Below are 27,553 nucleotides of genomic sequence, written 5' to 3' on the forward strand. Positions count from 1 at the left end.
CTTCAGTGGTTTCTGTAACAGCAGTGTCAGGAGCACCGCAGGCCCACTCCCCCGATAAACAATCTCAACTAGGGAAAAATCATAGTTGAAATTAAACAGAGAAGTAAATTAAATAAAATATCTAGAAACAGCATAAGGGGAATCCAGTAAATGGAGACACCTTCCTTAAGTCGTGCCTTAGGGACAGCAGTGATTTTGGACACTGGACCTGTGATCTGTCACTTCTCCTCTAGCTAACTGCGCTAGAAGTTTCAATCTGTGTATACACAGATAAAAAGACAGGATTGCTTTTGTGTACCTTCCTCTACCCTCTGATCCCATGCAAATGCGATTTCTATTGTGTCTTCCCTGGGAAGGGCAGGGCACCACCAATTTTACTTAACTCTGCTTTTGAGAAGGGAACTCAGGAAAGGAAATTGAAGGCCACTCTTTCCACATTCGGTACAGGTTCTGGAATAGCCTGCTCTGAATTGCTCAGCGTGGAGAATATCAGTAGAAGCCAGGGCAGGGGGGAGGGAGGAGGCGGGAGGGGAGAGGGACCACAGTAGAATTGTCCTGAGCAGCAGACACTCTTCCTGCCTGCTCTGGTAGCCTGCAGATTCTACCTCAGTAGAGAAGTGGTTTTTGTTTTTGTTTTTTTTTTTTAAAGTTCAGAGGAGGCCTACAAGCTCCCCAAAGGAGTTTATTTATTTATAACGGAGTGAGGGAGGATGCAAGTCTATAGGTACTCTGGAAGACAAAGGAGATCTGGGAACAAGTGAAAGAGAGAAATGAATCACTCGGATTAGAGTTCTGGGAGCTGAACAAACCTTGGTTTAGGACACAGGCACATGGAACTTTGATGAAACAAAAGGAAGCCGCCGCATGTGGATGTAAAGAGGAAAAGAGAAGAAAGCACCAAGTGAGATTCGAGGGAAGCAGGTATTAGTTCAGGCAGGTAATCAGAAGGAAGAAGAGAATTTAAAACAACATTGTTTCATTTTGAGATAATTGTAGGTTTGCTTGTGTTTCTGAGACACAGTACAGAGACTCGGATTGTCTGGCAGATCCATGGTGAGTATTTCAACCAGACCTTAGCGTTGATGGAGTCAGGGTGAAGAATGTGTGCCTCTCATCCTGCTACTGTAAGCTGTCCCTGGAGAGCCACGCCCACTTCCCCTTTGTGCCCACTTTCTTCCTAGCCCCAGGAAAGTGCAAGTGTGTTCTGTTCTATAGTATGAAAGGCCAGAGAGCAATTAGTTGCAGGTGTTTTGCAGTAATTTGAAATTTCAAAGAAGTCTTAGGCAATTGGGTCAATATCAGCTAAAGAATATAAAGTACTATGCAATTCTTCTTTTTATTTCCACATGTGCCTGTACATGCCGCTGTGTGTGTGTGTGTGTGTGTGTATATGTGTGTGAGAGAGATGTACACATGTGGAAGACGACTTGTGGAAACTGGTTCTTTCCTTCTCCCGTGTAGGTTCCAGAGATCAATTCAGGTCTTCTGACTGGGGTCACTATGGATAATTCACAATATAAGCCTAATACCCAATTTTAAGTATTTTAGAAAAAAAAATTGACACAAAGTCATGCTGAGTAGCTTGGCTGGCCTTGAAGTCATGAGTATCTTGCCCTGGGCATCTGAGATTACAGAAGTGTGCCCTGTGCTTGGCAATAAATTAGAAGCCTCGACTACACATCTCATTAAGATGCTCACTGACAAAGTGAAGAGAAAAAAAATTAAAGCACACTCAGCCAAAAGATGTACTCAGGAACTTTTCTCAGAAAATATTATAAATTTAGAAAAAAATACAAATGAAAAGGAGGATGGAATGTCATATCAACTGTAGAAATTAGTTGGAATAAACCAAATTTTTCTTCATGTGAGTGTCCTTGCATTTAACTAGACAGGCGTTGAGAGACTTAGAGGAGAGAACAGTTTCTGTAGTTTTGGGAAACATTCTCTGAATGGTTGGAGATCTGGGGTGAGGTAGGCAAGTATCCCTGGAGACAGCTCATTTTATATGGAGAAACATGATGCAGATGGTAAGCTTATGGGAGCAAACAATGACCAGTAGAAGCTTTGGCTGGGTATAAAAGCCAAGCTTGCTCTATTCAGAATGGTGCCCAGTGAGAGATAATAGGAAAGTAGATTTTCACATTGTCTGAACAGCAAAATCAGCTGGGAGCTTTAAAAATGGCCAGTGTTTCATCTTATCCTTAGTGACCAGAACTCAACTGGTTTCAGGTAATGTCTTAGTGCCAGGACTCCGCCTAGCAGGATCCTGTGTGCTACTAAACTACAGGCAAGGCCAAGAAAGACTCTTTAAAAGTAGACCTAGTAATTACTGTAAAACTGATGATTTAAGCTTTTATGTATTGTGATTTTTTAAAAAAATGCGAGTTGGGATAAATAGGTTGGGACACATACAAGACAACTTAAATAAAAGCAAAGCAAAAATGGTTCTCAAATAGCTCTTGGCTCTACTTTGAATCACCTTGGAGATCATCTAAAATATGCTACCTTTCGATCTGGCCTTCCTCTATTGAAGACATCAGGCATTTTTGAAGCAGAAGAAGAACCTATTGTGTACTAAGGGTTGATAATTACTGAAGCAACAGGAGATATTGGAAGACAGTGCTAAGTGCCTAAAATACATTGTTTATCTCACTGGGGCATTGATTGAGAGCTCAGAATCCCTGGCAAGCAATGGAAGGGGAAACAGGTGATGTGGTTTTAATTTTCCAGATGAAGTATACAAAAACCCTATTCTTCAGAGATGACATTTTTTTGGGATGAGATTTAAAAATGGAAATTTCCTGGGATGGCCCTCGTATAAGGTCTTGAATGCTGCCTTATGGTGTCATCCAAAGCCTTACAAAAGACACTGGCACACTGCTAAAGTGAACACTTCTTGCAGAGACATGTTAGGAATACAGATCTCACATACTTAAAGTAGGTCAGTGAAGCAATTGCTGGCTTGATAAAGAACCAAAACTTGAGAGAAGACCTTTTATTCTTAACACAATTTAGGTATAAATTAGTTATGCCCTACAATTAGTTTTCACATCTAGTTTGTGGGTCATAGAGTAACTGGGAGTGCTGCTCAGCTCTGGATTCTACAGGACCTCAGTGTTCTATGAAGAGATATTTATTAAGATCCACTTCAACTGTGACCTAGTTTCTTGTTAGTTATTTGAATGAAGTTCAGCCTGGAGAAGGCTGATGAAAATGGGTGAGAAACTTTAAAGGAATGGGCTACACCAGAGATGTAAGAGAGGGGAGGACTTGACTTCCTCTTTAGGGCACAAAGAGAGCAGAGCTGAGTCATCATCATCTAGGACACTAAGCCTTCCTAGGACGTGTGTCTCGGAGCATGGGTTTTGTTGTAACCAATATAGACTATGAGCTCTGTAGGGATCAAAAGAGACTTTATTTATGAACTAACTTCCTTCCAGAGCTTGATAAAATGAAAGTAGAAAAAGGGCTGAACAGACGAGTTTATTTAGGTATTAATTAGTTCCTTCAGTTTTGTCACTGAAGAGCCTTCTTATAATTTTGGTTGTGGCTGAGTCATCTCTCCAGCCCTGAAGAGCCTTCTTGGTACCATCCTGCTGATGGGTCTGTGTTGATTGGTTCAAGACCCTCTTGAGTTTCTAGGTGCCTTGTCCTACCGAGATTTTGATAGGAAACTGTTAAATTAATGAAGAATAAGGAAAAAAAAAGAATAATTTCTACCATGGAGGGGCTTCATATTGGGAGTTCTTAGTTTTGTACACCAAAATATATGAATGGCAACTTCTTTGATATCATTATACTCTATTCAGGTCATCTGTAAATTGAGGATACTTTTGATACAAACTGACAATGTTGTTTTAAGAATAAGCTGTTGCTTGCCAAAGGTTTTTCCATAACTCTTGAAACTCAGTAATCACTTGGTAAAATTTAGCCTGACACTGTAATTCCAGCTACTAAGGAGGCAGAGGTCAAGGCCTACCTAGGAAACTTCAGGAAACCTTGCTTTTATAAGGGAAAGTACAAAAGAGGATTAGGGTTTACACCAGTGTTAGAATGCTTGCTGAGCATGCATAAAAACCTGGGTTCAATGCACAGCGCTAAATAAATAAATAAATAAATAAATAAATAAATAAATAAATATTGTATGAAAGAGAGGAAGACAAGAAAGAAAAGAATGGGTAGTTAGCATAGATGTTGCTTCCTCCTCTCTTCTCAGCTCTTCCTTCCTCTCTGGAGTGTTACAGAACGGTTTCTTAGGCAAGCAAAATACAATCACTAAGAGATTAAAGGGTTAAGGTGAGGAGAAAAATATTCTTCATCAAGGAAAACAAATGTGTTGTTCAATATATTTTGAATATCACATAGATCATTTTAGTTGAACTACGGGACATCAAATACATGTGTGCTTGCCAAGTTTCCTAAATTTGTGAAACTTCGAGGTCATATATCCTTTCTCATCTGCTGTCAGTGGAAAATTTCTGGAAATTTCGGAAAAAGCCATAATAAGGCAAGACACTAGGTTCACTGGTCTCTTACGTAGATCCTTTCTCCGGAAGAGGGACACAGCACTGTAGTTTCCATGGTGACTGATTCTAAACCACTCACCAATGGTGGTACTGCACGATACTTGAGATGACCTGGGAAATGGCTAACTAGCCTGGAAACACATACAAAATCTTGTGTGTTGACACAAGGTGCTGTAAGGGGACAGCTGCCGATTCTCTGTGTTCCTAAGAACACCTGGAAGAAACCACTGAGCTCTGGTGCTAATCCCAAAGCCACCAGCTGCTGATCTGAGCAAGCAAAGACAGAGCCAATAAAACAAGTCCTGGTTATAGGTCCTTCTAGGATTCTCTGTGATCCCTTCTTTGAATGAATCATTCCAAGGAGAAGTTCTCTCTCTCTCTCTCTCTCTCTCTCTCTGTGTGTGTATGTGTGTGTGGTTTTGAGGATGTATAAGTGAGTGAGCTAAGGAAAAGTTAGAATTAGTTTGGGACTTATGGGAAGTGAGGTTTTGATGAGGATGGCTCTGCTGCATGTCCCTGTAGTGTTGGATGCCTGAAAACGCAAAGAGGACCCCTGAGACGAATTAAAGAGGAAGCTCAGAGATAAATAAGCAGGCAATGGTGTGGGTGTCTAAGGTGAGAAGTTCATCAAAAGCAACTTAGACTTCTTGATTGATGCCACGATCAGCTTTCAGTTTTCTCTCAGCTCTCAGATATGTGGAACCGTGAGCACCAGCTCAATGGAAATGAATTCTTTCTGATTTTGTACAGCAGGTATTCCGCGGTAAAGGACAGCCATACTGAGTGGCTGCCAAATGTAATCCTTTAGAAATGACCCTTGGAAACTTCCCTTGTGCAGCCACAATAATGGAGAGGCAACAGTTGGAACTGGAATTTTAACCCAAGATGTATAACTCTCAAGTATATGTACTTGCGATGCACAAGATAGCCTTTAAAACACGGCAGCAGGAGGAGACTCTGAGTGGCATTCAAGTCCCCCCTCGGGGTCCTGGGTCTAACCAGTTTGCTTTGAGTTGTTTAAGATGATTGCTCCATGAGTATCTGGTATATGTGCAAACATATGTATCTGGCTTTCATGTTCACTTGTAGTTCCAGTTAGTTTCCCATTGGAAAAAATAAAACATGCTTTAGCCAATAAAACCAAGGTTTTAATAACTTCCTAAAACAGAATCGAAAGGAAATTAAAGTCTACCACATACCACAGAAACAAAGTTTGATTTTTTTTCACTGAGTTCTTCTGCTCATCGAACTCTTCTGCTTTAGCTCAAAAGAATCCATGTAATATCCTGTTACAGCTGAGGAGTCCAACAGATGTCTGAAGAGAAGCAGGGGCGATGCGGGCTCAACTATGCTTAAGATGACTAGACAGAATATAAACGTCTACACCCCCAAGGATTAAACTATAGGTCGGAAAAATATAAAATGCTCAGTTCTCATAATCCTATCAATGTCATCATATGCTAAAACTTGATAGGAAATGGGGCAGCAATCACCTCACAGTGAAGTGGGTGCTGTGAGGGAGCTTCGATTTTCCATGTTCTGCAGGGGTACTGGGTTCCTGCCACCAGCAGGCTGCCAGAGGTATCTTCTCCCATCTCTCTTCTTACATTTTATATTTAATGCAAGCTAATCAAACAGAGCCTCGTTTCATGCCTTTGAATTAAGGCCATTCTGACGCTAAGGTATACAGAGTAATAGAATACGAATTCTCAAGCCAATGACATTGTCGTTTATTACTATCTGACAGGGTAATAAATCCCAGTAGCAACTTGTTGGAGAGTAGAATTAAAGTTATAATTTCACATTAATCATAACTTTACCCAATATAAAATTTCAGATTTAACTTAACCCAACATAAAGTTTAGCTTATGCAAAATCTTCAATTAATCTAATTTTATTTTTTAAATGTTTTTTTCTACATGTAACTATTTTAAATAATCACATAAGTGTACAGAAATCTTGTCTGGAAGCTGGACATGTTTGGATAACGACGATTGCTTCTGCTCAGACTGCTGACAGTCCTCTCTTCTAACATACAGACTTGACTTCAAGAATTTGCACACAACACTCCCAGAAAAACCCTTCGACTGCTCTTGTTTCTAGAGTGCTTAGAATTGGCTCCAATTCTCAGTGTCATTTTTTTAAAAAAAAGATTTGTTTATTTTATATATGTGAGTGCACTGTCGCTTTCTTCAGACACACCAGAAGAGGGTATCAGATGGTTATGGGCCACCATGTGGTTGCTGGGAATTGAACTCAGGACCTCTGGGAGAGCAGTCAGTGCTCTTAACCACTGAGCCATCTCTCCAAGCCCCTTTCCTCATGTTTTCTAAGTATATTCTATGGAAAATTTTCTCATGGAGAAAAGTTTTGCTTCACTGGTAAAATCTAGAGAATTTTGGTTTTGACATTGATAAAAGATGCTAGCCAGCTCCTAACCAAGCATACACACTCATTGGAAAGGTAGAGATATGAACTTAAATGTCTGGAAAACTGGTTGTTTAAAAGTTTTTCTTTAATCCAAATTACCAACCTCTTTAGACTACAGTCTCTGTGATTCACAATCTCAAATTTCATGTGGAGCTTAAGTTGGTGGAAGCAGAATTCCATGACTCCTCCAGGGTTCCCGCCAGGCATGGAAGAGCTTTTTAGATGTCAAAATTTTGATGATCATCAGTTCAGGAATAGAAAAACTCTAAGGTTTGTGCAAACAGATGAACACGAGGAAGGATGAGGTCTTTCCATGTTCCCGGTCCTGACAGCAGCTTTTAGGATAAGCAGGCTATGCTAGGTCACATTCTTTCATAATGTGATTTCTCTAGCACAGGGAAATTCCATAAGCCCGTCTATGGTCACAGTGTTCCTATGTGACAGTGCTGCCCTTTAATGTGGAAATTCTCAAGGCAATGACTATTCAAAAATACAACACTGCCGTAACCTCATTCCACGTCGGTCCTCCCAAGATAAAAAAAAAAAAAAAATCCCTAGCACTTGGCAGACTAGGACTGTGGGGCTTAAAGTCTCTCTATAGGCCATGTTCTTGCAGAGGCTGTATTTGAAAACCTGTGTGATCTTCAGAAGTACACAGAAATGAAAATCATCGCAGGAGTGTAGATGAACTTCTTCTAATGGAGAAAGCAGAGATCTACAGTGGTAAATCCAATGCTCACACGAGTGAGCTCTCGCATCTGACACCTAATCACTAGGTCCTTCACTTTCTAGGTCTCCATATCTGCTGCTGTCACCCGACTTCAGAAAGCTAGACTGACGGCGGTTAAGACCATGCAAGCCATCTGTTAGAGGAGGTCAGCAGGACACTCTGCCAAGAGACAGCATATGATCTGAATGGCCTGCCTCGTGGCGCTCCTGTCACAGTGAGTAGGATAAAGAACAAACCTCTGAGTGTAGAGAAAAAGACTCCAGACAGCTCAGAGCAAACAATACATTCCTCTACACTGAAGTACATCACAGGGCTATTTACTGGACGTAAGAGTTTACCAAAGGAAATCTGGAAACACTAAAGGTTGCTCTCTCAATGAGTACCTTGTTACAATAACAGCCAGCTTTCTAGAAGACAGATGGGAGCAGAATGAGGAATATTTTTAATTATCTGAAGTACCTCTAACTCACTGGTTAGTCAAAAAGGAAATAAATATTGTTTGTATCTCTGGAAACCTACATGTTCAAATGTTATAAGCACAAAAATGCTGTTTTTACTTGTATTTGAGAAGAGGGAAGATTGACTGCTGTATTTCAGTGACCTCTCATTTTGAAGTCTCTTAGTGAGAGAATATGAGTTAGACGGGACTCTGACAGGCAGTCAGATAAGGAAAGAGGCCATAAACACACAACACAACAGCATACATCTGGCTTCTCTGTAAGCCAGGATAGGACTTGGTGTGTTCCCTACCCTTCTCACCCACTATAAGCTCCCTGCTGGCTGACCTGCCCACATAGGTCCCAGGCAGGCCCTGGTACCACGGCCTGGAAGTCAGTCTACTCTTTGTTTTAGAAGCTGGACAATCTAAAAGGAGGGGAGAGGATCTTTCCCAGGCCACCTAAAATCCTTAAAACTGCCAACCCTCCAGGAAGATAACATATCTCACATTCCAGTTCCCTCTTCACGTCTGAAGAGGCTGACTGTGTGCTGTGTGTGTTGGGGCTCCTACTCTTTCTTCCTTCCTCTTCCCCTCTCTTTTCTTCCTTCATATATTAATTCTGACAGAAGTTTCCCTTCCCTACACCTCCCTTGGCCCCCAGATCCACTCTTCTTCCAGAGGGTGGGAGGGAGGGAAGAAGGAGGAGGAGGAGGAGGAGGAGGAGGAGGAGATAGGCCTCCCAGGGATATGAACTAAACATGGCATAGCAAGTTATGATAAGACTAAGTCCAAACCCTTACAACAAGGCTGGACTAGGCAACCCAGTAGGAAGAAAAGGGTCTCAAGGGCAGGTGTAAGTGTCAGAGCCACCTCTCACTTCCACTGTTAAGAGTCCTGCAAGAACATGAAGCTACACAACCATAAGGCACATGCAGAAGACCTAGCTCAGACCATGCAGAGTCCGTGTTTGTCACTTCAGTCTCTGGGAGCCCCTATGAGTCCTGTTTAGTTGACTCTGTGGGCTGTGTTCTTATGCTAACCCCCCCTGGCTCCTGTAATCCCTTTTCCCCCTCTTATGTGAGGTTCCCTGCCTCTGCCTAATGTTTGGCTGTGGGTGTCAGTATCTGCTCCCATCAGTTGCTATATGGTGCCCCTCTAATGACAACTGGGCTAAGCAACGATGTATCAGTAGAGCAGAATAACAGTGAAACTCATTTCACTCACTATCTTTTTTTGCCAGTCATGTTTGGTTCTATCCTGGGTCTCTGGATTATCCTGCCCCTCATTCCTGGCTGTCCAAGCAATGTCAGGTATGGGCTCCCTGCCGTGTTTATGGGCCTCAGGTTGGACCAGTCATTATTTGGCTACTCCCCAAAATTCTGTGCCACCATTACCCCAGCACATCTTGCAGGTGTGACAGATTGTAAGTAGAAGGTTTTGTGGTTGGGTTGATGTCTCAGTCCCATTGATGGGAGCCTTGCCTGGTTATAGAAGACGGCCACTTGGACTCCATATCCGTGCTACCAGAAGACTTCACTCGCGACGCTCTTGCATATGCCAGGGAGTTTCTATTACACTAGGATTCTACATTGCCTCCCCCAATCCCAGATCTCCTCCAATTCCAGTTGTCTCTCCCAGTCCTCTCTTCCTCTGACCTTCCCCACCCCCTCCTGATCCCTCCTGTTCCCATCTCCACCTGCCTCCAGTCCATCTGCAAAATTTATTCTATTCCCCCTTCCCAGGGAGATCCATGTGTCCCCATATCTGGAGGGGCTCCTATACTTTGTATAAGATGTGTTTGCTTGAAGTAACTGTTTTACTGTCTTCCTACTAATTCTCTCAGCAGCAGAGAAAATGAACCTAACTCAAGATCTCTAGACAGCACACATATAAATACATATAGACCCTGGGTCTTTGGAATATATATATATATATATATATATATATATATATATATATATATGTGTCTGTGTTTGTGTATATATATATATATGTATACATATACATATATATGTATTTACATGTGTGTATATATGTATATTGGAATTTTCTTTTGGTTTTGAAATTATAATATGATTAGCATCATTTATTCTCTTCCCTTTCCTCACTGCAAACCCTCACATATAACCCTCACTCTCTTTGAAGTTCAAAGCCTCTTTTTCATTAGTTGTTGCTATAGAGAGATATGCATATACATGCATATTCCTAAATATAACCTGTTCTTTCCTGTATATGTCTTCGGGGCTGACCATTTGGTATTGGCCAACCAGTTGGTGTCCTCTTCCTTGGGGGGACTGTTCTTCCACCCTCAGCATTCCTTAGCTGCTGTAGGGTTTTGTGTAGGATTGATAAAAAGACATGCTGCTTGCCTCTCCATTAAAATCAGTTCTGTGACTCTTGGTGTTTTGTCTGAGAATAAACAACCAACCAATATTTTAGAGAGAATACTTGTATGCAACATGTAAAGAAAATCAGGGACAGGGACTTCGGATTGTTAGACTTCACGGAGAACCTAGAGCAGGAGAGGTCTGGGTAGCTCTTCCAAAGTCCTTGTAGCACAAAGGTCCATGGGAGTTTCTCCTCCTTCCTTAGCCATCACATACGCTGTCAGTAGTTTTACATGACTTAGGGATTCTTTGGGTGGTGGGACAAAGCATGCTGACCTTGGGAGAGATGGAAGAGTTCATTACATAAAGGTATAAAGAGAAGAGCCCTAGGCTGTCCTAGAGGTCCCTGCAGTAAAGTGACTCTGAGGTCTGGCAGAGGAAACGTGAAGCTGAAACAGTAGGCAGCAACTTATCTGTGTCAAGGAATTGTAGGTTTCCAGGATTCTGCTTTCCCAACTAATTGCTAATTTGAATACTTTGGGCGTGGTGATGGCTCAGGGCCCTTTGGCACTTGGTCCCGAGGTTATTAAGGCTGTGAGGGGAGGACAGGAGAAGGGAAGTGACTGGGGTTTGGACTTAATGTCCTCTCCTCAGGGACGGGAAATTAGGTCATGACCATATTAAACAAACCACTTAAAAATAGATAGATAGATAGATAGATAGATAGATAGATAGATAGATAGATAGATATTATTTTCCATCTGGTTCTAGCATTGTCTGGCCTTGTAGAAAGACCTTACAATGAAGAAAGTGGGAATGTATGCTTCAACTATTAAAGAAGCTATAGACTAGGTCTGGTCCCACCCAGGACCAAATTTTCATCTATAAGAAACTGTTAGCAAGCTAAGGTATATATCTTAGTTTGGGTTTCTATTGCTGTGTAAAGCACCATGGCCAAAAGCAACTTGGGGAGGAAAGCATTTATTTCAGCTTATAGTTCCTCATCACACGCTATCACTTCAGGACGTCGGGAGCAGGAACTCAAGCAGGGTAGTAACTGATGCAGAAGCTGTGGAGGAAAGATACTAACTGACGTGTTCCTCACGGCTTGCTCAGCCTATTTTCTTATAATACCCAGGACCACCAGCCCAAGGTTTAAAACCAACCACAGAGAACTGAACCCTCCCACATTAATTGCAATCAAGAAAATGTGACACCCTGGGAACTGGCAGGCTACGGCAGCCAGGAAAGCAGGTAGACTATCTGTAGATCTCCATCTACCCCTTCCTCTCCTCCAAATCCAGCTCCCCCCCCCATGACTTACTCCTAGCTGTGTCACAAACCACCCGTTGGGGTCTTCCCTTCCTCTCCGCCCTTATCTCCAATGGATCACACAGATAGATCTTCAAGTTTTCTTCACCACTCATCCTGTTATCTCAGTCCCCAAGCCTAGTAGGCGTTTCCCGAGACTTCACCATCAAAGCCTCTAAGGGAAGCAAGTGGACCAGCTGAGCAAGCTCCCTTCAGATCTTCATTCTCCCACCCCTCCTCCAGATCCAATCCCAGGCTCTCATCCCCAGCTCGGCAGAAGACCTATTGTGACCCCTCCTTACTCTCCATCCCCATTCCCAGAAGACCTCCTGAAAAGGAGGCAGACAGAGTGTAAGAGCCAGAGGGGATGGATGGAGGACACCAAGGAAACAAGGCCTTCGAAATACAACAGGATTGATGCACCTATGAACTCACAGAGACTGGGGCAGCACACACAAGTCTTGTACTGGTCTGCGCCAGATGGGTTCCCAAAGATCAAAGGGGAAGTAGACACGTGCCTCCGTCTCAACCTAGAGGCTATTTTGACTTGTAAAAGATGGTTTAGCTTTCTCCATGGGAGTGTCACTGGTGAAACAAACTACTCTTATGGGTAGACTGCATGTCCAGCACTAGGTGGTCATAGAAAACAAACCCATGACTGGAGATTCTCTGTCTCATAATGTAGTCGTGTAAGGGCTTTTAAAATCTTATATTTTAATTTTACTTTTCTCTCTCTCTCTCTCTCTCTCTCTCTCTCTCTCTCTCTCTCTCTCTCTAGGTTTTTTGTTTTGTTTTGTTTTGTTTCATTTTGTTTTTGGGGTTTTGGTTTGTTTGGTTTTTTTTTTAATCCTATTTTAATATATTTTTTGTTTTTATCTTATTGTATTGTATTAAGTCTATTTGTTTTCTAATGAGAGACAGAAAGGGTGTGGCTCTGGATAGGACTGGTAGTGATAAGGAACTGGGAGGAACAGAGAAAGGGAAAACCATAATCAAGATATACCATGGGAGGTAAAGCTATTTTCAATAAAGGAAAGAATGGTGGAGAACGCAGAACATGCTTGCCCACAAGCCAGGCTGGTTGGGGTATTTTCTCAGCTGAAGCTCCCTCTTCCGTAATTACTTTAGCCCTACTGCTGAAGACAAAACACAGGTCACCGAACATGGAAAACTTGAGCTGACCCCGACCTAGAGCTAGCTCCCCTATGGACTGCAGTATCCTGCCTGCTACCAAAAGAGAAAGGTCAAAACCCAAGGTCAAGACCCAAGGTCATTACCCGCTACAAGTCTTCAACCTACAACAGTGACCTGACTGCAAGAGACACTAGTGCAGAGCTTGGAGAAGCAACTAACTGATATTCGATTTGATTTAAGGTACGTCCCATGAGCTTCAGCTCATACCCAGCACTTCTTGGGTCACCAAGAACGTGAGACTCCACAGGACATACACCTACGGGAAACCCACAAACTACCGTTCCTCCAAAGGAATGTAGCGATGACCCCTCATGACATTCTGCTATACTGATAAACCCGTGCTTTGTCAGCCATTGTCAGAGAAATGTCCTGCTGTACCAGCCAGGAGCAAATACGGAGACCTACAGCCTCACCATATGCAATGAGGTGTCTTCAACCGCTCAGCCTGAAAGCTGATGTCTCCATGAATCCCGTCCCCCCAGGGCTCACTTGTTGAAGAGGAGGCAGAAAGAGTATAAAAGCTAGAGGGAGCAGAGGACCCCAGGAGAACAAGACCACCCATGAACTCACAGAGACTGAGGACGTCTATACAAGAACTTCATGGATCTTAGAGCTGAGAGGAGAAGTGGCTCCACAGCTCCACCACTAACCCAGAAGCTGTCTCCTACTGATAGCCATTCACCAAAGAAAAATTAGTTTCTCCAAGGGAGTATCACCGGAGAAACAAACCTTACGTCCAGCTGTAGATGACCAACACAAAACAAGCTCAGAAGCGTTGTTGGAACCTCAGCGTCTCAGAAGGTGTTTTGTGTATAGATGATGGTGTCTAGTTTTGTGTTTTTATGGAATTTCCGTGGGTGAATGTGTGTCTCTGATGTGTTGCCATCAGTAGCCTTTCCAGGTTCCAGTTCTCTGTTATCAGGGACATACTTTCTTCTTCATACTGACTTAAGGCGCTTCATATTGTGACCATATAAGTAGTTTTTGCATCTGAACTTTGCGTCTGGCTTTGACTTACCATACTTTTTTGAGGCCCATTCACGACGTGATGGTTAGTAATCAGGACTATGTTTCCTTCTGTGGATAGAATTCCATGGTATGGCTATCCCACTATTTGCTTCTTTACTAGTTGGTGGATATTTAGATTGTTTCTAGGCTCAGAATATTGTGAGCAAAGCTGATATAAACTAGAGATAAACAAACAAACAAACAAACAAACAAACAGAACAGAACAACAGCAAAAACACAAAACCCACAGCATTCAACTCAAAGGGAAGAAAAAACAGCTTATTCTAGAGCCAAAGAGTGACCTATAACCTAGGAACAAAGATTTGGGTTATCCCAAATATTCCGACGTGCACCAGTTTCATGAATTTTTATGGTAACAGAATAAAGAATATCATAGATCAAGGTAATTTTATAGTACATTGGTGGGAACATCAGGTAGGTATGTTGTAGTAAAGGAGAGAAACCTTTGCTCTAGACCCTAGATGTTACCTGAAGACATTCTTAGTGTTTGGGGCTATAGGAACTAAAGTCAGTTTGTCCGTTCCAAAAAGGATTTACCTGATCGTCAGAGGATTTCAGGACAAACACACAAACGGCTAACCAAGGCGATTACTAGGGCTAGTGGTTTCCGGGACTCCAGGAGGCAGAAGCAAAAGATCATTTTGAGTTTGAGGCCACTTTACAACAACAAAAGAAGAAGAAAGTGTGTGTGTGTGTGTGTGTGTGTGTGTGTGTGTGTGTGTGCATTTGTGCTAATGACTGTTGATAGTCCATTCTATTTTGGTTTTGGATATATAACACTTCAGCCCTATGCATCCACAGTTCTAGCTTGTCAACCTTACACAATTCCCATTGAAATGGTGAGTTTTTTGGGTGTTGGTGGGGTGGGGACTTGAGTTTACACTGCCACAAAGATTGGTTTACAGACTTTTGTATGACTGCATGCATTCATTGCTCTTGGGTGGATATAAAGCAATAATTACTTACTAGTATCTCACACATGCATGTTACCTTTTAAGAAGTTACCGGTATGTATGATTTCAGGGCTGACCATTTCGATAACTAGTTGATGTGCTCTTCCCTGGGGAAGACTGGTTCCCTCACTCTCAGCATTCCTTAATTACCTGTAGTTCTTTGTCTAGGATGGAAACTTCATGAGCTCCACACTTGCCATGTTAGCCTGGGTATTGGAGACATTCCTGCTCAGATCCTGTGTAGGCAGCCATGCTGGTGAAACGTTGTGGGTGTAGCACCTGACATTTCTAGGATAACTTATTACTGTTCCTGTGTTTGTGTAATCTCATACCTTTCAAAGAGACAAGATCAGTTATCTGAGAGAGAGAGAGAGAGAGAGAGAGAGAGAGAGAGAGAGAGAGAGAGAGAGAGAGAGATGAAACCAGAAGAGAAAACTATTAAATGAGAGAAAAAAGAAGGGCTCATCAAATAAGGGGAGATAGTATAAGGAAGTAGGAGCGATGTGTAATCAGAAATATTTATAAAAAGGTAACATGGGGCCCTTTTCTTTTTTATGCTAACCAAAGTATGGTAATTGGCAACTCTGATCCTTGAACTCAGGCACAATAGGAAGATAACTCCAAGTTCAAGGCCAGCCTGGTGCACACAAGGCTACATAAAGCGACTTATATAAAAAATAACATAAAATAAGAAAGAAAACAAGAAATATACAGACATAAATAAGTGAAACAAACAAAGAATTGCAAATAAACTAAATCTAATTTAGTGTGAGGTCATTTAGGTGAAAACACAATCTTAGGTAACTATAATTCAAACTTTCCAGGATTACCTTGAAAGGGAGTCGCTTAGCTTCAGTGAATGTAAAGAAGAAAGCATTTGCAACCAACAAGTTAGGGGCTGTACAGGGATTCCAAGATACAAATTTATTTTTGGAAAACGTGCTGCACCCTGTTGGAAAACAGTTTCCTGATCCAGTGGTGAACTAAAAACATGGTGTATAAAACTGGAGGTCTTATACATGTCTGTTTACATGTGAGTGTATGGATGTCTAAATGTACTTGTGTGTGTATTGAGGTAGACTAAGGAAGGAGAGATGGTAAGAAAAGTTGCTTTTGTTATTCATCTTTAATTGTCACAAATTAAATGGCAGCATTAAACCTAACTCTAACCCCTAACTCTAACCCCTAACCCCAACTCTCTAAGTAACCCTAACCCTAACCCTCTAGCACTAACCCCTACCCCAATCCCAACTCCAACCCTAACCTTGACCCTAACCCTAGCCCTAACCCTAACCCTAGCACTAACCCTAACCCTAACCCTAACCCTAACCCTAACCCTAACCCTAACCCTAACCCTAACCCTAACCCTAACCCTAACCCTAACCATCATGTACAGACCCTGAAAGCAAATCATCCTTAAGCACGAGGTCAGCTTACTCATGCTTGAACAGAGGATGGAAGGGGCCAAGTCCACATCCTCTTACCACATCATTTTCATATGGCTTAGTTATTGGCAGTCTGTCAATAGGGAGAAGACAATATTCTAGTTTGGCTTTCCTTGTTAATAATGTTTTCCTTCTCTTCCCTAGATTTTTCTTCCTTCATCGTCCCATTTCTAAAAGTACTGTATCTGCACTGAATGCTGTTTCTTAATTTTTTAATTTGTTGTAACTATGTACATTTTTAAATTTTTTTTAACTTTTAAAATTGAGAATTATACATAATAGTGCATATATCTTTTTGTTTAAGGAAAATGATTCGAAATTTATTATAGAAATATGGTATATGCAAAATAACAATGTAAATTTATAAGTCATCTCTTTAAATATAGCTTCAAGGCCAGCACCTCCTTTTGTATTTCTTCAAAGTCTCAGTGGTCCCCTCTCTAGCAGGAATGACACCTGTGCTTATTTATATTATAATTTCCTTTATTTTTTTTCTTGTTGATGTATGTGTCCCTGTAAATACAGCTTCACTGTGGTAGAGTTTGAACTTTATACTCTCAGAGTCATAGTCTTGCCCAGCAGTTTCCAACAGAGTTGGTCCCCTGCCATGTCTCTCAAGAGGTATTTGCTGATGTTTGAAACCGTGTTTGTTCTCACACTAGGAAAGGATGCTACTGATGATTAGAGAATGCATAGGCTGTCAAGCATCCTACATGTTCAAAACAACCTACCCAATCTACAGGGCAGCACTCATGACAATTTGCTGGATCAAAATTTTAATCATGAGGAGCTTGATCAACCGGCAGAGAGCACTTGTTCCATTTTATTGACATATCATATGGTTTAGTCATTTAAAATATTGCTACTGGATTTTGAGTTGTTTCCGTTTGGGGACTGAAATAAATAATGCTGCCTGTGAACACTCTGGTCTTTGTATCGTGATCCCTTGAGAAATTCTCTGCAAGTGGAAATTTCTGGTCCTTGGGTAAGTATTTCTTTGCTATATTAATTCCCAAGTGCTTCTCAAAGTGGATGCATGATTTTTACTGTGGCACATTAAGAACAGTTCAGGCTCTGTACCGCCCACTGCTAGGGTCATCCTTGTAGATTCCTAGGAGTTTCCAGTGCATGAGGTTTCTAGCTCATCCCAGGGAGGCTCCCCCCATTCATTTCTTTCCCAGCATGCTCTCTCTCCACCCACCCCACCCCTCCTGTTCCTGTACTCATCTCCCAACCCAGACATGCCCCACCCCCAATCCACCCAAGATGAAGATTCTATTTTCCTTTCACATGGAGATTCATGTGTTCCCCTCGAGAGCTTCTTTTTTACTTAGCTTTTCTTGGTCTGTGGATTGTAGCCTGATTTTCCTTTATTTTACAGCTAATACCCACTCATCAGTGAATACATACCGTGTGTGTCTTTCTGAGTCTAGGTTACCTCACTCAGGATGATCTTTTCCAGTTCCATCCATTTGCCTGTAAAATCTCAGGATGTGGCTGCTTTAAACACCTGAGTAACATTTCATTGTGTAAATGTACCACATTTTCTTTATTCTTTGGTTAAGGGGCATCTCGATTGTTTCCAGGGAGATATAGCTATGTCTTAAGTTAGATCCTTTTCCAATTTTCTGAGGACTCGCCATATTGGTTTCCAAATTGGCTGTGTAAGTTCACACTCCCAGCACCAGTGGGCGAGTGCTCCCCTTGTCCCACATCCTCCAACAGGAGCGGCCACTGTGGTTTTGATCTTAGCCACTTTGACAGTTGTAAGATGGGGCCTAAGAGTCATTTTGATTTGCATTTCCCTGACTCCTAAGGATGCTGCACATTTCTTTAAGTGCCTTTTTGTTCTTTGATGCCTAGTCCAAGTGTCATCAAAGAGGCTTCACCTGGTAACTTACAGAAACATGCAAAACCCCACAGCCAATCACGAGGCAGAGCTGGGGAGTCCTGTGGAAGAAGGGAGGAAGGATTGCAGGAGCCAGAGGGGTCAAGGACACAAGAAAACCCACAGAAACAACCAACACAGAGTCATATCAGCTAACAGAGAAGGAACTGACAATCAGGGAGCCTGCATAGGACTGACCTAGGCCCTCTGCATATATGCTTCAGTTGTATAGCTTGGTCTTCTTGTGGGACTCCTAACAGTGAGAGCAGGGACTGTCTGACTCTTGCCAGCTTTAGGGAGCTTTTCCCTCTACCGGGTTGCCTAGTCCAGGCTTAATATGAGGGAAGGTGCCTTGTCTTACTGCAACTTGGTATCACCGTGGTTAATAGATATTCATGGAGGCCTGCCTTTTTCTGAATGGGAATGAAGAAAGAGGGGATGGGGGAGGGTGGAGAGGGGAACTGGGAGGGAGGGATTGGGAGAAGAGAGAGATGAAACTGCACTCATTGCTTTAATTAAAACTATTATTTTAATTATAAGGTTAATTTGTTTTTATTCAACTCATGAAATTACAATGTGTATATATTTTCTCCACAAGGAAGAAGTTATAGGAAGAATAACAGTTTTTTTTAAAAAAAAAAACAATTAAGAAGATTTATTTTTACTATTTACTTATTTTTTTTTTCTTTTTAAGTAGAGATGTTTTGACTGCAGGTATGTCTGCATACCTCATGCATGCCTGTTGCCCAAGGGGGTTAAAAGCAGATGTCAGATCCCTTGGAAGTGGAGGTTCAAGATGCTTGGGAGTCACACTGTGGGTGCTGGGGATTGAATTCAGGTCCTCTGCAGGCACAACCACTGCTCTTAGCCGATGAGTCATCTCTCTAGCCCTTCACAAGCATCTACTACCAGTGTTTTCTTAGAACTATCATTCATTTATCCCCAGAGGCCATCGTAGAGCTATAAATGCCTATGCATATCTTCAAACATACCAGGCAATCTTTCTGTTTTTAACTTTTCTCTCACTCAGCGTTCTCCTTTCTCCATTCTTCTGCTTCTTTTGGATGGACTGCTTCTTAGACAAGCACAAGTATTTGCAGTGCCCCATGCCGACGTTAATCATTGAGTTTCCTGTGTTGAACTCACCTTTCCGGGGCTTCCTTCCGTGGTTTCCTTCCTGGTTCTCAGCTTACTGAGCACAGTCTGGTTCTCAGCTTACTGAGCAGTTTGGTAGAGGCCCTTCACATGCTATTTGTTGTCAATTTTAGCCTTCGGAGGCCTTGACTTTTGACTTTTATCTCTTCTGCCATATTTTCAAATTTCAAGAGCAGTATCTGAATTTCTATGTGTTCTTTTGAATATTAAGCACCTTGATTTTACTTCCTTTGTCTTACTTCTCTGGGAAAATTACACCTAATCATGTGGACTTTTTTCCTTTGCTTCTTCAGACGTCTCACACATTATTTTCCTGTTATTCATCATCTCTATCTTTTACTTCAATGTATCCTAAGATGCTTATTGGCTTCTGGCACTCACTCATACTTTAAAATGTGGCACCAACACTTAACTTACAACTTCTATGCATGCACGCAAAATGGAGAAGGCACATACCCTGTTCAGTGAGAACTTTCCATGTGTATGTATGAAGGATCCCCCACCTGCAGGTTAGCGATTTTCTGGAGACTTCCTCCTCTTGCCCAGGGTGTACCAGACTGCCGGTCACTGCTAGAAAGGGTGAGGGTATGGAGTAAAGGTTTGTTATACCTTCAGTCCCAGAAAAGAACCAATCCTGCCTTCTTTCCTTGCTGGGATCGTGCCTATGATTCTACACCTCATTTGGTAAAGTCATTACAAAAGTAAGCCACCTGCCTTGTAGAAGTAGTTCTCCAACTACACATGGCAGTTGGGGAGTGTTAGGATCGGGACCTTTTGACCTGTAATCATCTGCTTTGTAACTAGCTTCACCTCACTCTGTTTTCTTCAAAGGTTTCCCTGCTTCACTAGTAGATCGATCCTTGACTGTAAAATGTGCCAGCCTCCCTCACTGGTGAACATTTGGTAAAGAAAGCCCATTTTTGAATATGTGGCTCCTCATTTCAGTTCACAAGACTGTTAGCATTTGTAGTCGGCCAGTGTCCTCCCTTTCGTCTCTGTTATACTTTCCTGAAATGTACTTTTGCACCATGTTAATGGACTTTTCACTAAAACAATGTTTAAGTCACTAAATTAATCCTTCTTCATTGCTAATGTGACTTCATCTATGATATAGGTATATATGTGACTAGATAAGAAAAATCTAGTTGCAGTTACACTGATATCAGCACCATACATGTGTTATGCACCCTAACTGCTCAGGTGCATTGCTCAACCTCCAGCTGTAAAGGCCGCATGTCTGTTCTCTTCATGGGGCATCGTCTCAGCCACACCTCAGGCTTCCCTCAGCCTTGACTTCCCTGACTTGGGTTATTCCTCTCTTTAAATCCTTGTAGCCTCTCCAGATTTCACATGTCTACTCATCTCGCATTTGTAATTCCCCTTTTCCTGACCCTTTTCTCAGAACACTTGTTTGGGCTTTGGAATATTTGCATATGCAAATGAGAGGGTGGGGAGGGGACCCAGGTACAAGCAGGAGGTCTGCTCGTGTTTTATGTACAGCATGTACACACAGCCCGAACATCATTTTATTTAATATTTTTAGTTTTACTTGCAATGTGTTATAAAGCAGCAGATCAAATATGGTGTTTTCTGTGTTCAAAATGTTTGGGGTCTTGGAGTATTTCAGACATCAGGGTTTCTGATTGGGGTACTCACCCTAAGGCAAGTCCATTCTACCATGCACATAGTAACACTAGAAGGCTGCATATGATGTGCAATGAGTAGTCCCCAAGGGTCATCTTTAATGTAGCATAATAAGGATTGAAGGGGCTATGCAGATAAGGCAAGGTAAAGATGCCTGGTGGTGACCAGAAAATGTTTAGCCGTGAGGGATGGCTAAATATGTGTGACCAGAAAATGATCAATCAACTGTGAAGGATGGTTACATATATATGATGAGAACATGATCAACTGTGAGGGATGTCCACATATATGTGATCAGAAAATGATCAATTAACTATGAAAGACGGCTACATATGTATGATGAGAACATGATCAGCTGTGAGGGATGGCCACATATGTGTGACCAGAAAATGATCAACCATAAGTGATGGTTACATACGTGTAACGAGACATAGCAAGATCACCATAGTGTCATTTAACTTCACTTTCATTCCTTGATAATTATGTGTTTAACATAAATGATGTCCATTAACTGTTGGGCCCCATTTTGGTCCTTGTTTGGGCCTTGAGGGTAAGCCCCATCCTGGCTTGAGTTTCTGCGGCCTTGTGGGAGAGCCTAAATCTGGTTCTAATTTTGTGACTTGCCTCAGTCACTCCTGTATCAGACTGATTCAGCAAGACCTGTTTGGCCCCGCCTTTGCCCCATTGCTGATGTAGAGCTTTGCCATTGTTAGTCACTCCATATCCTGTCACCCTTCCCCATCTCCTATGTCATCTTACCCCACCAAAAATCCCCCTCCCTATGTTCCGAACTTATTGAAGAGTGGCTGATGCTGTAAAGTTGAGTTCCTGCTTCGACAAGACTCCCAGCTCGGTGTGTTTCTTCTGGGCTGTGGACAAGCACCATCCTGCTCAGCCCCAGAGACCCTGGTGGGTGGGACCAGGACCTCTCTCCTCTCTCCTGGACCTGCCAGCAAGGAGCAGGCACAGTTACAGCATCCCTATTCCCTTTAATGATTGGCTTAGGATTTATGAAGGAGTAGTGAAAGATAAGTTGCTCTTTTAAACCATTGGAACCTTTATTGGTTTTGCTTACACAACAAGACGTTAGCAATGACACAAGCTGCCACTTTAAGTGACCAGAGCAAAACAAAACACAGTTATTTTACACGGCTTTATTACAAGTGCATGTTAGACACAACACATTGGCGTTTGGAAGAAAACAGTGCTCTTTTGGCTGTTGCACATTATCAATACTGAAAAATGTTTGAACACAGACCAACAATAGCAGTGGATAGTTTGGGAGAAAATAGGCTGAAGTCACTTACAAATTGTTTGACCTCTAACATCCTTGTTAACACTATTTTTATGCATTGCTATATTAGGCTACTTAAATGTTAGAAAATATGCTTTAAATTAGATGGTACCTTCTCTTATCTTGGCTTTAATTATGCAAGGGAATCATGTTTGTTTCTTATCACCCTTGGTCTGTGTGCTAAAATTTTGAATAAAAAAGCCATTGAATATAGTTTTATTGTATATATTGTGTGAATAGTATTCTTATGCCATTTCATAATTTGGCAGGATGATTATTGCCCATGAAGAGGGAAGGAACATCTGGGTTAAACAAAGATGTTAAGACTCAAGAATTTACAACACAACAACAAAACCAATCTAAAACTTAAGAATTAAAAATATATTCATGCTGTGAAACTACTAGGGACCCAATAACTAACTTAATATTGAAGATCTGGGGTGTCCTTTATGATTAAAAAGCAACCTGTACACAAGAACCTGTACACAAGTGGGTGACTCCTAAACAGAGTCATGTGTCATGTGGATTCAGTATTGTTCTTTGTTTTTGACCTCATTATCCCATTTGGGTTTATTGTATCGTCACAATGGATTTTGGTAGAAAACTGCATTCTTAGCTCATTTTCAACATGTGGCCTGGGATAAGAAAAGAAGAGAAAAGAAAAAAAAAAAAAGAAAAGAGAAAAGAAAAGAAAAGAGAAAAAAGAAGGAAGGAAAATCTGTTATATTTTAAGACAAGGTTAAAGCTTTCTGGCTTGATTTGTTCCCGAGTCACGCTGAGAATGCTGCGTTGTGTTTTGCTGGAGCCGAACCAGGACCTTTCACACCGATATGACGTGGCAGTGACGAACACAGGGCTAAGAATGGGAATGTTTCCCCACGGGCTTCCTCTGCCCCACCTCATTTCCTCTCTTTTCAGTTTTCTCTTGGGCATTCTTTCACACACCGCTCATCCGGAGCGAACCTAAGGCACGTTGTTGAAGGAGATTTAAAAAAAAAAAAAAAAACTAGACAAGAATGCGCATACAGGAGGATCTTGCAGACCCAGAAGAAGTTTGGCTTCTATGTTTTAGAAAAAGCACCAAGTCCAGAACGTCTTTCTATTGGCTATTTTCAGAAATAACCTAAAAAGTTGGTAGTCTGCCTCCGAGAGAGCTAGTTAAAGTGACTACTTTCTATGGCGTTAAACGGTGTTATTTTCGCTATCATATTGTGCTGTGGACCATTTTCTCGACAGCATGACTGAAAGGATGCTCCCTGCTTCTTTGCCATGTGGATACTGCACCGGGCAATTCACATTCTGTCTATAATCGGGTTACTGGCATCTCTTTGTCAGAAAGCGATTAACGCTGGGACCTGCCCTTTGTTAAGTCCTCTACGCGTAGTGCTTAAAGCTAATAGCTAAGTATTTACAGATGATGAAGTTGATCAGTGGAATTTAAACTTCAATCATGAAAGGATATTTGAAAGAACTTTGAAGAAATCATAGGTAGTGTTCTGTTTTGTGTCTTTCTGCAGAGTATGTGTGAGGGAAGTTCAGAAGTCTCAGGCGTAGCAGCTCACAGTTTCCCATGTTTTCTCTGTGGCATTCACAGGCTCTGTCTTTTCATCCCCTGCATTCTGATCATTTCAATGTTTGTAATGACCAAAAAAGTATACCAACCATATTGCTTTCTCATTTTGCATATAGTTACAATCGGATTAGTGGGTATAATACTATGTATAAAAATTTAATTAGTTTTTTTTTTTTAAGTTTCAAATTGAGCAATTGAAACTTCATTTTAAGAATTGTTTTGCAGTGTCATGCTTTCTTGAACCCAGATTCATAGGATTGGATAATAAACTCCTGAACAGAACTTCTGAGTAAAGTTCTCGTTTTTCAAATGTAAGTGGCATATGAATGCACTCTTAAGAGCTCTGCTGAAGTGCTGACTAAGAATTTAAGTGCTTCCCCATGGAGGAAGGCTTCATTCCTCCCCACGGCTTTCTTAGGTTGTAAACAGCCCATGAAATATCAGGTGTTGAGCGTTAGAACAGTTAAAAATAATCCCTCTCACACACGCGCACACCTTTCTGCTAGCATGGTTTTTTCCATTTTGATTTGGCAAAGGTTTCATTGTGTTTTAATGGTAATCTGTCCACAGTGAGGACAGCGAGATTTGGCGAGTGTTCTTGCCTTCAAGATGAGCTGTATTTATTGCTGGACCGGAAGTTGTCATATCCGTGATCGTTGGCTTTGAACTTCAAGCAAGACTGCTTCTCCTCCAAGGACTGCTTTTCCTCAAACGTTTGGCACCAGCAGCACAAACATGACTGTATGAAACAAAACGACCATTACATGCGTACTCAGGCACACGGCCACTGCTCTGCTCTTCTTGTGCTGGGGGCTCTGACTGTCCTTGCAAATGTGGGGTTCCGGCTCCCTCTCTTTCCATTACCCCTTTATCCCCTTAAAAAAGAGATGCAGTTAAGGCCAGCAAGATGGCCTGGTGACATGTTTGAGCACTAGAACACATGGTGGAAAGAGAACAGACATCTGAAAGTTGTCTATGTGCACACACATGTGCACACACACATACACATGTGTGTGTTCGTGCACACATTCTGATACACACATGCACACACACATTGTAGCACTTATGCAACATGTGATGCATATACACCTTGCATTCACACAATAGTAATAAATAAAATTTTAGAAATTGAAAAGACAATCACATTGGTGTCATGTGCTAATTTTTTGCAACTATGAAGTACAAAGGAAAAAAACATATGGAATTAACATTACTTAAGAAACAGTCACTAATTGTTTTTAGTGTGTGTGTGTGTGTGTGTGTGTGTGTGCATGCACACCGCACAAGAAGCCAGAGGAGGATGTCTGCTGTTTCCTTCTATTGCTTTCTCCCTTATTCTCTCGAGACAAGATCTCTCCCTGCACCCGAAGCTCACTCTGCCTAGCTGACGGATCAGGTATCTTTAGGATCTCTCCGTCTCTGCCCTGTAAAGCTAGGGTTACAGGCATAGGCAGGCAAGCCTGGCTTTTTACAGGGGAGCTTGGGTTTGAACTCATGTCCACAAGCTTGCTTACCAAGCGCTCTTTGCCGCTGAGTCACCTCTTTAGTCCCGAAAGCCACCTTAACTTTTGTCACTTTGTCTTATTTACTTGGAAATCAATTCTTAATGTGTCACAACTGTGAAAGTCAAACATTTTCCCTCGAGAACACAAATACTACAATTGCACACGAGTCTGTGTTTAGACTTAGGTAACTAGTGTCTGTGCCTCATAACCTGCTTTTCCTCACTTGACCCTGACATACATTTCTTCCCATGTCAATGAGTTTAATACTGCCTAGCTATTGTAAAGCTACACATTACTCTTGCATGCGTTTTCCATATTGCTGTGCTATGACTTTATAAAGGATGAAAGTACCTTGGTTTTAGTTTTCCTCTTTTCACTGGAGTTTTTAAATTTTTAAAACTGTTCAGTCCGTTTGTTTTATGATAGTCTATGGATCTAAGCAAATAGGTTTTCTGTTTGTGTTATGATAAACTCTATGCTCAGGGAAATAGCAGGGTTTCTGTTCTGTAAAGAAAGGAGTTGGTTTGGATAAAAGTTCTCTTTCATCACTAATGTCTGAGTTATGAATGGGCAAGGACGTTTTCAACTATCTTAGTGTTTACAATGAAATGAATTTTGGTTTTCAGATAATGAAATACCGGGGGCAGTGTCCATTCTCTTGTGAGGGGAGGCATATTTTACTTGGTGTTGCATTATTGAGAGAATGGCTGAGTGGACGAATGGGTGTCATATTGCCAGCATCTGAGCTAAGAAGGTAGACTTATATTCTACATAGAGTAGCATATTGCCCCTACATGTAGGAAGGATGGAGTAGAAATGATCTTAATTTTTTATACTTGCTATGTGTGTGTGTGTGGGGGGGGAGATGTGTGAGACGCACAGAAGGAGGCCATTGAGTGTCCTCATCTATCCCACTCCACTTTATTTCCCTAAGACAGGGTCTCTTACTGAACCTGGAGCTAAGCTAGTGTCTACCAATCCCCAGTAATCCTATCACTAGAATTATAGGCATGTGGGCAGCCATACCTGATATCGCCCTTCTCCCCATCTTTCTTTAGTGTTTTGAGGTAGACCTTGAAAGCACAGAGACCTCTGCTTCCCCTCACCCAGCCCAGCATACCCCACTTTTCTCATGAGTTCTGGACACCAGAACTTAGACCAACCTGCAGAGCAAGCACCTTTTCCCACTGAGCTATCTCCTAGTCCCTGACTATTCCCACCATTCATGAGAACAAGAGATGAACTTACTTATAACACAAAGTGTAGTGGAACAACAACAACAACAAAAAATCTACCAAGATCGGAGGAACACTGCATCTAACTGGGTTTCATTCTTATCTGACTACATGACAGTGATTATCAATATATGTAACTTTATTAATCTGCGTAATTCTAATAGTACTGGTGAGTGGCTAGAGCATCAGGACATGGCTTACTACTGACAAGGATTTATAAGCAAATATGTCCTACAGTGCAAAAGTGATATTTAAAAACATCACATATATAGCAAGGCAGGGAAAATTAGCAGTTTTCCAGCTCTCTCTAGATAGCAATATTGGTGTTTTTTAAAAGCCTATATTTGATGCCAGATCACAGGAAACATTTTAGTTTAGAAGAGTCTCTTACCTTAAAGCAGTTTTTGAATCTTTTGCTCACCAAATACAGAGCGATTGGATTGATGCAGGAATTCAAAGAAGCCATGTTGATACCAATGTAGTCCAAAACCAACAAAAAGCTGCAAGAAACCCAACGGTGTCTGTAAAGGTTACATCCCTCCAAGTGTGTATTTAACTCGCACCTTTGTGTTTTTACGAAGAAAGCCCAAATCACCCACATGTAGTGATTTGATTTAACCATCAATTTGCCAGCAGAGGTGCCTGTCTGCGTCTCTGCCTGCCTGTCTCTTTCTCCATCTGTCTTTGGCATCTCCATTGCCCTCTCCCACCTTCACCTCTAATATGCAGCGTTTCTTTTAAAAATAAGATTCTCGTTTGGAAGTGAGAGAGGACTGATGTGAACATTGATGTCTCGGATCTGACACTTTTCATCTTGTCACTCATCACTTTGACGACTGTGCCTACATTCCCAAGGTTTTCCCAGTCCCTCTAAT

General features: G+C 41.7%; 1 protein-coding gene across 2 annotated transcripts in view; it reads right to left on the reverse strand.

Annotated features, from left to right (window-relative positions):
- Positions 1 to 22,049: 22,049 nt before the first annotated feature.
- Ednrb (endothelin receptor type B) overlaps positions 22,050 to 27,553 on the reverse strand; it is a 31,759-nt gene continuing 26,255 nt past the window's right edge. Inside the window, exons 6-7 of one of the 2 annotated variants that reach the window (XM_021203282.2) lie at positions 27,070 to 27,178; positions 22,050 to 24,677 (exon numbers count right to left, since the gene is read on the reverse strand). In XM_021203282.2, the coding sequence (XP_021058941.1) occupies positions 24,543 to 24,677; positions 27,070 to 27,178 (244 nt within the window). In that variant the 3' untranslated portion in view covers positions 22,050 to 24,542. The remainder of the gene's footprint in view (positions 24,678 to 27,069; positions 27,179 to 27,553) is intronic. The other variant, XM_029541620.1, reaches the window with a different exon arrangement.

The sequence above is a fragment of the Mus pahari genome, chromosome 8 (genome assembly GCF_900095145.1).
Source record: "Mus pahari chromosome 8, PAHARI_EIJ_v1.1, whole genome shotgun sequence".
In the NCBI taxonomy this organism is placed as follows: Eukaryota; Metazoa; Chordata; class Mammalia; order Rodentia; family Muridae; genus Mus; species Mus pahari.